This window comes from Tribolium castaneum, chromosome 2 (genome assembly GCF_031307605.1).
Source record: "Tribolium castaneum strain GA2 chromosome 2, icTriCast1.1, whole genome shotgun sequence".
Classification (NCBI taxonomy): Eukaryota; Metazoa; Arthropoda; class Insecta; order Coleoptera; family Tenebrionidae; genus Tribolium; species Tribolium castaneum.
This window is the reverse complement of record NC_087395.1, coordinates 26,642,089-26,654,561: the sequence shown is the minus strand read 5'-3', so window position 1 is coordinate 26,654,561 and position 12,473 is coordinate 26,642,089. Positions and strand designations below refer to the sequence as shown.

Here is a 12,473-nt window from a genome sequence, read left to right as displayed (position 1 = left end):
GGAGGTAGTGGTAAAGATTTTATATCGTCGGAAGCGCCTTTACAAGTGTGTCGTATGGACCAGTTAAAGAATTAGGGTTATGGTAAGTATCTCTTGTGGCGATGGGAGTCTTGTTTGTTTGGTCTTCCGAGAGTAGTAAGGTCAACACTATGATTTACGCCGACAGTGAAAATTCTAACAGCGAAAATTCCGGGTTTTTGGGTTGACACCCCAAATTTCTCAGGGTTAAGTGATGCTTACCGATAAAACTCTTAATTTTAAATTACCTAATCATATTTTTTTTTTGTTAGAACGTCATCGACTAGTTAACCCAAATATTGTTGCCGACTAGTCTAGTTATGGCGGCACACTTTTTAATTATCTGATTATCTGATGGGGTTTCTCTTGAAAAAAACATTGAGAACTTTCGATGGGATTACGGAGCTAATGAAAGTTGGGCGGGCAAAAATTCAGAAAAAGATAATTGGACGTAATAAATTAAGTGCGGAGCTGGTTTCGATTCCTGTTCTCTGTTTCACAAAATTTCATTGTGAATTACTTGGGGTAGTTTAATCGACCCGTTTGTAAATTTCTCATTCTCAGCATTGTCAGCGCCAATCTGGCACATTCCATTCGAATTATCTAATCTCATATTCCGATGTGTGCCAAGAGGCATTCGTCCGGAATTAATCATGAAATTCATGCAGTTTCGAGGTCGCAGCATCACCGTCCAAGAAGAAACAACCCGAACACGTGCACATGTCCTTTTATAACACTATCGGCTTTCTATCTATATCCAATAAAGTTAGATATGTGCTTGTACGCAGCTTTCAATTGCCGGAGAAACGAGACCGGATACTTCGTGATTCGTGAAAGCTCATCGCTCGTTTTTTTTCCTATTACGACTCAAAAAATAAAAATAGAAAGTGGATTAAGAAACCGTGAGATTGCCGTTGTGTCGCGTTTTTGAGAGATCGCTTTCGCCGATTTTGATTCGATTCGAGATTAACGCAATTTCCGGTGCGTACTAAAGCCATTCAGCATTAATTACAGTGAGTAATTGTAGACGGACGTGCCCGATGGCTTCGGACTGATGCGTTTTTTTTAGGTCGATTCTTCGAGAATGTGGGACAACATGGTCATTTCTAACGCGACAAGAAATTTCTTCGACTAAAAATTAGATTCACGAATATTTTTATTGGGAAATGTAGGTTTAATTTATAAGCTAATGGACAAACAAGAAAGTATAGACAACAGGTGGTTTAAAAAAAACGTTCCATTTGAATATTTTAGAGAACTTTTTTTTACAAGTAATTTGTGTTTGCCTTTTTTTTTGTCTTCCGAATAAGAACTACAATGTCTAGTTGCGTAATGTATGGAGAATAATCCCTTGAAAGAGGATGAATAATTCATGTTTGTCACCTTTTTTCGTCTTTATGGTATGTTGCGACGTTTTATAAATTAAAGCGGTGGCACCCCTTTGTGCACTGTTGAGCGTCAAGTAAATTGTGCATGTTTTATTCACAAGACATGGAAAAACACCAAAAAAGTGGTGTTCTGGATTCTTAAATGTAACAACAACTGATTGCAATTATTATCTACATTGTTTTGGTAGCGACCATCTGTACAATTGTTGAAGAAAGCTATTGTTTGTAAAAGCTACTGAAGCTATCAACAGTCAATAAATGAGTAATTTTCCGAGAGAATTAAAGCAATAACAATAAAGTAATTATGAAATGATTGTGCTTAGTGTTTGTTGTAAATCATTGGGTGAATCAGTTTGACTGATTGACCCTGATTTTGAGAATGTGGGTCTAAGGTCAATGTCGAAAGGCACTGACATAATTCCCATTATAATACTCTCGACAATATGATACTCATTTCCTGAAATAAACAACACCGGTGTCGGTTAATTATGAGAAACTATACTTATGGACACACGTTGATATTGTTAAATGTTTAATGAGACGATCGCAATTGATTTGCATAACTCGTCCAATCGAGCGTTGAATATTACATAAAACCAATTTTTAAATATCCGTTCCAATTTCACTAGTTTCCGGTTATCCGATCCGTCGATAGCGACATTGAGAAAATAGAGGAGGTTTGACCGCAACCTCATTTCTCGTCAACCAGATGCTCTTCCGTAAATACTAGTAAGAAAGTTTTGGTGTCTTGCTCGCCTATCAAAGTCTCTACGAAGAAGAATTTCCCAGAGACCTTAGGGCAACAGGGCCGTTATATCCAGCGATAACCTTGACCGTGCGTAGGGAGATGACGCACTAACCCACATAGCCTATCATTCCAGAACCGGTGAAAATCTAGTTCAGAGAAAAATATCACATTTTCGTGATTGATCAGCAAAGAGGCTGTGGCCTGGATTCGGATGTGTTTCCGGTTATTTACCGGAATCACCTGAGAAAAATATTGATTACAGCAACGGTTTCACAATTAATAATGCACGAGCTAACCGTTGATATAAAATTTAATTTTTTATGCGACCCACTTTCAATATTAATTTATTTTTATGGAATTAATAAAACTAAATAAAAAGTTAAGTATTATTTTATTTTCTGACACGATGTAATCAAATTCGAGATTTCCCAAATGAAAAAAAAAAAACGTGAACGTAAGATCCAAGGGGTGGCAAAAATGGGTAAAAGGAATGAAATGCCCGAATCGCTCTTAATTGAACTTTCCTCGGGAAATTTATTGCCTTTAAAGGATAACCGGGTCGTGATTCAGCCGCTTTCAACTAAAATTTTCAGTTTTTCAACCACACGCTCTACTTATGTTTCGAATTTCGTACGAATGTGAATGAAAATCAACATTTTTTATTATCGCACTTAATTTTATTTACATTTTTTACATAAATTATGGCATAAATATTTACAAACTAAATTATTATTTACACGTTACGAGTCAGGTAAAATAGACTTCTTCGAGGTGGTTTCTTCTGCTTTAATATCTTCCCCATTGTTTCTGTAATGGCTCCATCCATTATATGCCAAATGTTGGGCATTATTATCATCACCGAAATGAACGGCACCATATTGTGCATTATTCGAGTATTCCGCTTCACCTCTGAAATGCCCCGGATATCCTACTCCCGCCGGAGAATAATGAGGTCCCGTATAGTAATTACTTGATTGTAGATTAGGTTTGCAAAGCTTGAAGAAACCAATTAAGCCCGGAATGACGATAGCTAAGAAACCCAGCAGTTTCTTAAACGAAGCCAGGCCCAAAATCAAAGGCAGAAACAGCAACAGTTTTAATTTGAAAAGTTTCAAGATGATCAGCATCGGGATGAATAATTTCTTTAATTGCTTACGCTCTAAAAAAAAAATTAAGTCAGGCAACCAATTATACAATCTTTTCCGGTCAACTTACTGAAAAGTGAGTCTTTCTTGTCTTCAATGACGTCGATTTCGTCGGCGATTTCCTCGATGAATCTTGGTGCATATCGACCGCTTTCGGTCACTTCGTTATCAAACTGCACTTCAATGGCCGAAGATTTAAGGAATTTTTCAATCTAAAATTTAAAGGGTATGGAAAATTTGTTCCTTCATGATGCGGTATCTAGCTTACTTTTCTCAATCCAAATTTGACAAGTTGGTCCCATTCGGGTTCGTCAGCTCTCGGTGCTGAAGAATATTCAAAGGGTTCGTGGTTCAGTTGTCTCAACTGCGTTTGAGGCATTCGTAAAATCCTGACGTGTTCAGTGAGGGAATATTGGGGCTGAAAAGACCGAATCGCTAATTAAAGCTGTTGTAGAGTAGGGATTAGCATTTTTGATGATTCACAGATGAATTTAATTGAAAGGATAAAAATCGAGATTTAATTAACTCAAAGATTATTGTGGGATTACACTTTTATATAGATATAGAAAATCTTGTGGTTTTAGCTAAAAGCTTTCCATTAGCTTTTAATGAAACTGTTTCAAGTCATATCTATTTGGGGACTTTAGAAAGATTTGTATTAATAAAAAATTGAATAAAAAGCAAAATCTGGTAGTATAGAGTGACTCACTTTATTGAAGAAGTCATCAAGTGACGCCAGCGCTCGCGATTTGAAACATTCCGCGAGGTCTCCTTCAAGACAAGCAGCGTTAGTTTTAGCTAGATAGGGGTCAGTGTCCGGTCCTGTCCCGAGTCCTATCCAATCCAGGATCGTCCTTTCTACAAATTGCATTTAAGCCAAACAAGTTTTAACAACGTCAAGAGCTCACCTTCGGCCTGAGGCCGGAAACTTCTTTCGTCGGCCGATTGCTGCAGTGCTACCAACGAAATTAAACCGGAAAGAAATAACCACTTGGCGGCGGCCAACATGATCACGGTTCGGATTGCTTTTAAATCGGATTTTCGACGACGGAATCTTAACAATTATTACGTGGAACACCGCTAGGTAGGTCACTAACTGTACACAGTGCCGTAATCGAGCCGGCTGACGAGTGCACAGATCAAGAAGTTTGACTTGCATTTTATAAGAGGGTGTGATTGATGCATGGGGGCTGGAAAGCCCAGGATTAAGTAACAGTTGGGGCAATGCCCAGTGAAAGTCGATTTAGACAGAGATGATGAGAAACTTGAAAGGAAAAGTGATTTCGGTAATGCGATGAAAGAAATAAAAAGATATGCAAGTTTATTATAACTCGGGATGCGATTTGATAAGTTAAGATCTGATGGTACTTTATTTAAATTGCAATTGCTGAATTAAAAAATAACTATAAACATAAACAATGACTCATGAAGTGGGTGAAAGCATCAAGAGAGAAAGTAAAAATAAATCCGGCTGGAAAACCCTTGTTGATGCGTTTATTACGGAACGGAAACACCGTTTTATGTAACATTTATATCACTGCACTTGAATAGATAGATAATGGTCGTTAACATAAGTGTTTGTCTTAGATCTTTTCTGTTTAATAAAATATTAAAATTATTTTTTTGTGAATACTATTTTCAACATATTAATTTAAATATTATTAGAATTTACTGGATTTATTTATTTTTGGAAACCATTAAACTTAGTTTTAATAACTCAATTAGCAACGCCACATCAATCCAAATAACACGGTTCGAATCAAATATTTGTACAATATATTTCGTGTGTTTCAGTTTATTACTATTTTGCTAAAAGTGGTATAAAACTGTATTTTCAAGCCTCTCCGAACCAAATCTAAATATACCTCTTGGAAGCCTTACCCTTCATAGGAAATTGAAATTAATACAAACCACAAAATTTATTCAACCTGACTTCCACATCCTCATATTTATCTTGACATCGACAGTTCCAATATTTACGTAGTTATTGGAACATCGAAGATTGACTAGACGTGCCCTATCCTGTTTCTCAAGTGATTTAACTCGGAAATAAATGAGAAATTTGACCAAATTCGTGAGGTCTCTTCATTTGTCCAACTGTCGGTTTTTTTATTATAAAGTAAGCGTCCAAATGGCTGCCTCTTTTGAAATTTAAATAGCGAAGACGTCTCGCGACGATAATAAAATCTCTGCCAGTATTTTGTTAGCAAACAAGGGTAGAAGTCTGAAAATTTGGTAGAGAAACGTGAAATATTTATAGATAGCGAAACCTACGAATTTACACTCTTGCTTGCTGCAAAACAATTTAATTATTATTTGGTTCGGATTCGCAATCAATAAACTGGCAACGTTTGTCATGTGAGAGATGAAACAAACCTAAATAAAGTTTTATTGGTAATAATAACAAAAATCGGAAGCGAGTGGCGTGAAAAATGGACGATTTTGTTTTCGTTGCCTCATCAGTTGGAAATGATAAGTTTTGAATCAAGTTGTGACATGTGGTCCTGTCCCATGAGACGGAGGTTTGTTTAACATCAAGGATTCAAGTTTGAGAAAAAGTTTTTGCAGTTTTAATCCACAGAATTAAGCCGTGACCCCATAAATACCAAATTTTTTTCAAACAGCGATATTATTAAAATATTAGTAAAGAAAAGATAGAGAAAGAACACCACCCAAATTCAGAAACTATTTATTATATGTAAAAATTTTTTCGGAAAAATAATTTACAACAGACACATAAATAAATAAATAAAATAAATAAGTAAATAAATAGATAGTGTACGGATTGAGCAACTACAACAGAAAAAATGTCAATAAATTAAATAAATAAATAAATTAGGCTTAAAATATCAATATGACTAAGATACAAAATCACTCAATTGATCTTTCTGGCTTGCACCAATTTGTTAATTTCATTGTACGTAGTAAGAATAGCTGGACTAGCTTGACTGGTAGATAAGGTCGAGCACCCTTTATGTGCCAGACATTCCTCTCCATCTTGGCCATCTTTTGCCGCTTTCATATACCGGAAGAACCTGAGAATATCCGGATTGTCCGAAGCCGGCTTCCGCAACTCGTTTAGCTCCCTGAAAGCAATTATCAGTGCTTATCAAGAAAATCCCTCGGAAGCTTAAAGTTATCGATAAATGTTACCTGCTCAGCTGTGCTGAAACGAGGTTACTATATGGGGCGTATTTCGCTGGATTCGCGTACATCATGCAGACAAGTCTCTCGCGACATTTTTCGATTTCCGGTGATTTATCGTCACCGAGGCCTAATTGCTGGAAAACGGCATCGAGACGCGAAAGAAGAGGGCTGTAGAAAGGATCATAACTTGTGAGAAGAAGCGAAGAAGACGGAATTTTGTGGAACACCTTATAGTCAGTCTTCTTGTTGGGCTTTCGCATGTAGTAGTTGTCGTTTTGGAAGGAAATCCGGTTGTGGCCGATTCCAAACCTGCAAAATCAATTAGGAAATGGTTGTTTATAAAATAAATCAGAATGTAAAAGGTGAAGCCGCACCGTTGCATTTTGCATTGCTTCTTTAATTGACGTATGAAAAACTATTCGTTTGGAAAATATCGTAATCTGTTATTTATGCATGAATTCTTTTCAAATGACGTGGTAGAGAATCAAACGTTGGACTTGTCTAGTCTCTACTTAACTTTATTAGAGCAAAACCGAATGGGGGCGGTATTAACTCAAGGCTTTATTTATGTTCGAGTTCATCCCTGAACGCACGAAATTTGCATACATCATCTTTGGAAAGAATATGTCGTTGCTAATCTGTATTAGCAAAGTCATCATTACATTTGCATAACACACGCACTATTACAAGCATTAGGTTTAAGACTTTGTCTTTTGTTTCACTTAATTGCCTACTCTTTTACAATGTTGTCACTCAATATCGCTAAAGCCCTATATCCTTGCACTTAGCCGATGAAATTTTTATTTGGCCAATAGAAGCTGACGGAGAAAGGAGCGAGATAATGAACTGACAAACAAAATTTTTACAAAACAAAAACTGTCGGTTGTTATTCTGACGGCGAAAAGAAAAATTCATATTGTATGTGGTGGTAACGTTTTGTTGTAATATAGACGTGCTCTGAAACAGTTTCAATACAACACAGGTAGTTTTCATCAAATGCATTCGATCGATAATACCCTCAAGAAACTAAGATAATGAAAAGTTACTGCTTTGCAATCCAAATGTAGATCCACTCTAACAATCGCACCCGTTCTCAAACTAGCGTGATTTAATTTTGAAATTTAATTTATATTTTTTTTCACCTGCTGTTAGCTGTTGACGGCGTTGTGGAGCCCACCACAGTGATTCCCAAGTTGCCATTATCGGTTCCCTCAGCGTTGAAATCCTGGACTGTTCCGTCATTGTTGTAAGGATCAGTATCTTTAAATTCGAAATCTTCAACTTGTCCGTGGTTGTTGTTGATTCCCGCTGACGCCCCAGAGATTCCCGAAAACGTCGATAATCCCTTTCCAAGTACCTTTCCTAAACCTCCGAGAATTGATGGCAGGAACATTGCGATCATCACCGATTTCACCAACTGAGCCCCGATAAAAACCGGCAAAAGGAGTTTTTTCAAGGCAAAAGCTAAAAAGCCCATACCGAAACCGGCCATGAACGAATTTCTGCCGCCGCTGTCATCTGATGTTGTAGCCGCAGCTAAAAAATAAAACACGAAAATTAACTCGATGAGAGTTTGTTTAGTGGAAGCAAGGATAGTTGAGACACAATTGCTTTCAACTAATAAAAGGCCACAAGAGCTTAAAAGCTTTTTTCACGTTATAGTGAAACCGGGGGAAAATTTTGTCGTTTCGTTTTTACCACGACGAGATTCGATTACTTGTAAAATGCTGATGTAAGTGATAGCTTTAAAATAACACGATAAATAAAAATTGAAGTTTTAACGCGAAAATATTAAGTAGTTTGGGAAACTGCAAAAAACTCATATTAAATTCGTCCTTGCCCACACACGAGTAGAATATATAAAATTGAATCCTTCAAGGATGTCAGATTAAATCCAGGATAATAATGGATGCAAAACACGTGTCGCTCATGTATTGATTCGCAAAAATTTCCGTGTAATTAATGAATTCAAACCCAACCCTTGATGAGTTGCGAAATAAAAGGATTAAGGACGAATTTAAAACACACTTTTTTATTCTTTTCATGTCAATATTTCTAAAATTACTCACTTTGGAAAAACCGGGCCGTGACCGGAATGTCCACCGAAAGCACATGAGTCTGGCTGTACTCCTCCAACTTTTTTTTGACGTACTCTTGAATACTTCCAAAACTCCTTGAACTCACGCACGTTTCATCGTTTTTCTCATTTTTGATGCTAAGATTAGCCACTCGTTCGATTCCAATTCCCGGCAAAATGGAATATTTATCGATACTCAAGACACTATCAACATATCGTTTTAATTCCCTATCAATCTCACTTTCACAGTTCAGTTTTGAAGCCCTCAAAGTCGACACCAAACACAATACGTACAGAACTTTTAGCATGTCACCTGTTCTGTAACGCCATATCTCGTCCATTTTGAGGCCATCTGAAAAAAATCGAACAAATTTGATCGAGGACGGACGCAAGATGAATGCTTCAACTTTCAAAGAGTGAATGGATTTTGGCTTTTAAAAATAATAATAACGATGGCGGAAAATGAAGACTTTTTCGACCATTCGTTCACCCACTTTCTTTTTTCTTCAGGCGTCTTGTTTGTTCTCGTTTTTTACCGGTTTTTTCCCTTTTCTATATGTGGAGCATCTCATACATTACTCTTAAATTGTCCATAAAGTTGCAAGGCCACCGAAATAAACTTTCAGCCATGAAAGATATACTCATAATGCGGAAAAATCCGGTAAATAACAATAGCGCATCGCTATTATTATTAATTACATGGCAACTTGATAAAATTAGCAGTATCTATAGCGAGCTTTTTTACGCATACCGATTCGATATTGTTTCATGTAAGCTCACGTTCATAGCAACGTGATCGAATTCAGAATTACAGTCGTCTTTTGTCGAATCTCGAGCGTCTTGATTGGAGGTTTTTTGGCACGCCTACTACAATGAGTGTGTTAGTGGAATTAGGTGTCAGAGTGTATTTATTACTTGTAAGTAAATTTGAGACGCTTACGGTGGAATTTATCTTTTAATCGCTAGGTTAGTAGGTCTGATGCGTTGGACATTTGCTTTCTTGTAAGACTATATGCAAATTTGGATTACTTTTAAAACAAGAAATTTTTACGAAGAAAATAAACAAACTGATCCGTTTCAATTTTTGTTTATTATTGTATTGGTGGTAATTAGGTCAGTCTGGAGTAAACGAAGAAAATTCCTTACACAACAATGTTCCAATTATTTTTAATTACATTAGCTTTTACAGCCATACTAAAAGCTATCATGTTGATTCGAGATAACTACCCCATCCTTAATTGAATGAAAAAATTCGTCTAATTAAATATTTATTAAAGCGTCACAACACGCGGCGTCTTATCAATAAATTAACAAAATTACGTGTGTGTCAACGGATGCCATAACAATTACGACTTTCTATTCAATAACTGGCACATAAAACTTGATTTCAATAGCAAGAAAAAGGAGCGCCGAAAATCCGTCGTGAATTTTACAAGCCGATCAATCGCGATTAGCTGTAATAGTTCGGACAAGTTGTAAAATCTGGCAAACTTTAAACAACGGAGTTTGCAATAAATGGGCTCAAAAGTTACAGCAACTTCGTTAGATTAAACGTCTTGATATTATATTGCAAATAGGGTGGCTAACCGGAAAATGAGGAGGTGTTTTTGGGGAGACACGTGTAGCTTGATTACTTTCAAGGATGAGATAATCTAACTTGTAACAATATCGACGTGCAAACTTGCTAAATTAATATTCATCTCGGTTCGAAGCGGGTCAGCTTTTTAACGATGACACACTTTGGCATTTTTCGGATGCAATTTGATTGATGACATGATGAGACAAACATTGGGGCATTTTTTAGAAAAAGACAATTAAAGTTTTTTGGCACGTGTTCAAGCTAAATAACTATGAGTGTTATTGGAACCAATTTTCAGCTACTGATGAGTGATGTTTGAGGGATTTGCTTCACATGTCTTGTTTATTTTGCAACAATTTATTATTTATATTTCAAACAGCAATTTTGTAATGTTTAACGTATTTTTGATTAATGTTCATTTTTAAATGATTTATGTTCTTAATGCAATCTAGATTGTTTGTTTACCAAAAATTATTATACAGATTAAAATTAATTATGACTATTACGAGTTATTAAATTTTCTAATTATGCTGTTCTGGTTAAAGAATATAAAAAACACATTTCTTTATTAAACTGAAAGTGTCATGCAACAGCATAAAATTACATGAAATTAATAATTACTTTTAATAAATGCAAACAAGTAGATGAAAATTATAAAATCATCTCTAATGTTTTTTTTTTCAATTCTTGTATACAAATACAATGACCACATGCTAATTAAATGATAAAATATAAAATCTTTGATTTAAATATCTAAAAAAATTACTAAAAGCTTTTATGTACTTTGAAGAGAAATGTAGTAGGAAAAGTGCCTGTTTGTCGGTGTAAATCTTGAAGTGGTTTTAAGTAAACAAATTTTTGCTCTATATATGCTTGTCACAAAGACAATTTATGTTAGCCACACACGCACCAATTTATTTGAGAAACTTTATATGTAGTAATCAACTAGTTGAGCTTTTTTAAAATAAAATAAAATTTTTGAGGACAACCGGTACCTGCTATGATCGCACCGTTGCAGCTCTAGTTCACCAGTTTCCAATCAATCTTGCTCTCGGACATCGTAAGAAAGATCTCCAGCACCTGCTGATGTCAAAGCGTATTCGCCCAACTATTTGCTTAAACTTGGAAAAACTCAATTTTCCACTCACAACGTATTAATCACCGGATTTGTGCACTCTCTGAAACTTACCTGTTGTCAGTCAGTATCTTCTATCCATTTTGGCACGAACGTGTGGGAACTCTGAACACCCAGAGCACGTGTTCACAAATTCTTTGTGTTGAAGAAATAATGAATACGTCGCAAACTGTCTGGCACGATTCTTGTATAACACTACAAGAAGACGGTCTCGCTGCATGCACCTAGAGGTGTAACAGGCGTGGACTGTTGACTCGGAGAATTCAGGCCACGAGGTCACTCGTCCGCGACGGTGTTGTTGCCCACCAAGTTTCAGTGGACGATGGCTGAATTTACGGACTTTCTTTACTTCAATCTGCCTAAGAGATGTCTTTCGAAAATTAAGCCGATTATTCGCATTTTGATGAACAAAACGACTTAAACACCATTCGTTTCGTTGCTTTTTTTATTATTTTCGTGACCGTAATTATGTGAATTTTACGACAACAAATGAGGAATACCAACGGGACACATTCAATGGGTCGTTAAGGATCGGTCCCATCGCACTAACAAGACCAAAATTTACCTACATTCATTCACTTGATTAAGATCATATTTGGTCCAAGTTCATCCAAGATGATCAGTCTAAAAGGAGAAAGTTCCAAGGTTGCTCTCGTATTCGTCACAAACAGGACGGGTCAAAAAATAGCCACAAATTAAATTTTGTAGTCCGAATAACGGAACTCGAACATACTTTAAATTGATGTGGTGTGATGTGCATTTCTCAATTAGGGTAATAAATATTGAAACTGGTTTCGCATTTCCTTCGTTAAGTAGCAATTAAATGATAAATATACCGAGGCTAAAAAAGTGAAAAATAACTATGACTTTTACTAATATTTTGTTGGCTGGTTTGAGAAAATTAAGACAACTATTTTTAGAAAAGACTGATTTTTTATTCTTTTATACAGACACTTTAATCATGTATTATTGTGTTTTCTATTTTTGTGCGATCGCAAGTCGCGACCTTTCATTTCGCGTTGAAACAATGGCAAAGCCACACCGTTTCACATAGCATCGCTAATTGAAATAAATTGTTTATTTTTTGCAAAAGTCCAGAACACATTTAATTTACGGAACATAATTTAATTTCCAATAAACAGAGATTTTCATACAAAACCTTAAAGAATTCCATTTAATCTTAATTACAATAAAAAGAATAAAGTGAATGATATACTACAAAAATAATTCTGGTTT

General features: G+C 35.9%; 2 protein-coding genes across 4 annotated transcripts; both read right to left on the bottom strand.

Moving 5' to 3' along the window:
- Positions 1-2,797: 2,797 nt before the first annotated feature.
- Osi2 (Osiris 2) lies at positions 2,798-4,444 on the bottom strand. Its single transcript, XM_962443.4, has 5 exons — positions 4,208-4,444; positions 4,009-4,157; positions 3,568-3,717; positions 3,370-3,511; positions 2,798-3,313 (listed from the first exon to the last, which is right to left on the bottom strand). Exons 1-5 carry the CDS (start codon positions 4,305-4,307, stop codon positions 2,895-2,897), a joined length of 960 nt encoding a protein of 319 aa, XP_967536.1. The 5' UTR covers positions 4,308-4,444; the 3' UTR covers positions 2,798-2,894.
- Positions 4,445-5,972: 1,528 nt separating this feature from the next.
- Positions 5,973-11,492, bottom strand: Osi24 (Osiris 24). 3 transcript variants are annotated; one of them, XM_008200220.3, is made up of 6 exons: positions 11,292-11,492; positions 11,098-11,233; positions 8,516-8,875; positions 7,589-7,982; positions 6,453-6,755; positions 5,973-6,385 (listed from the first exon to the last, which is right to left on the bottom strand). In XM_008200220.3, exons 3-6 carry the CDS (start codon positions 8,862-8,864, stop codon positions 6,175-6,177), a joined length of 1,257 nt encoding a protein of 418 aa, XP_008198442.1. In that variant the 5' UTR covers positions 8,865-8,875; positions 11,098-11,233; positions 11,292-11,492; the 3' UTR covers positions 5,973-6,174. The 3 variants fall into 3 exon arrangements, with proteins under 3 accessions (XP_008198442.1, XP_008198444.1, XP_008198445.1); XM_008200222.3 differs by having other exon boundaries at positions 11,098-11,223; XM_008200223.3 differs by lacking the exon at positions 11,098-11,233.
- Positions 11,493-12,473: the final 981 nt, after the last annotated feature.

Excerpts from the sequence above, each read along its gene's own strand:
- Osi2 (XM_962443.4), bottom strand. The coding sequence starts at position 4,307 with ATGTTGGCCGCCGCCAAGTGGTTATTTCTTTCCGGTTTAATTTCGTTG. Across the intron at positions 4,158-4,207 it reads TTTCCGGCCTCAGGCCGAAG|AAAGGACGATCCTGGATTGG; the intron begins GTGAGCTCTTGA and ends TGCAATTTGTAG. Across the intron at positions 3,314-3,369 it reads CAAGAAAGACTCACTTTTCA|AGCGTAAGCAATTAAAGAAA; the intron begins GTAAGTTGACCG and ends TTTTTTTTTTAG.
- Osi24 (XM_008200220.3), bottom strand. The coding sequence starts at position 8,864 with ATGGACGAGATATGGCGTTACAGAACAGGTGACATGCTAAAAGTTCTG. Across the intron at positions 6,756-7,588 it reads CCGTCAACAGCTAACAGCAG|GTTTGGAATCGGCCACAACC; the intron begins GTGAAAAAAAAT and ends TTGATTTTGCAG. Across the intron at positions 6,386-6,452 it reads GTTTCAGCACAGCTGAGCAG|GGAGCTAAACGAGTTGCGGA; the intron begins GTAACATTTATC and ends AATTGCTTTCAG.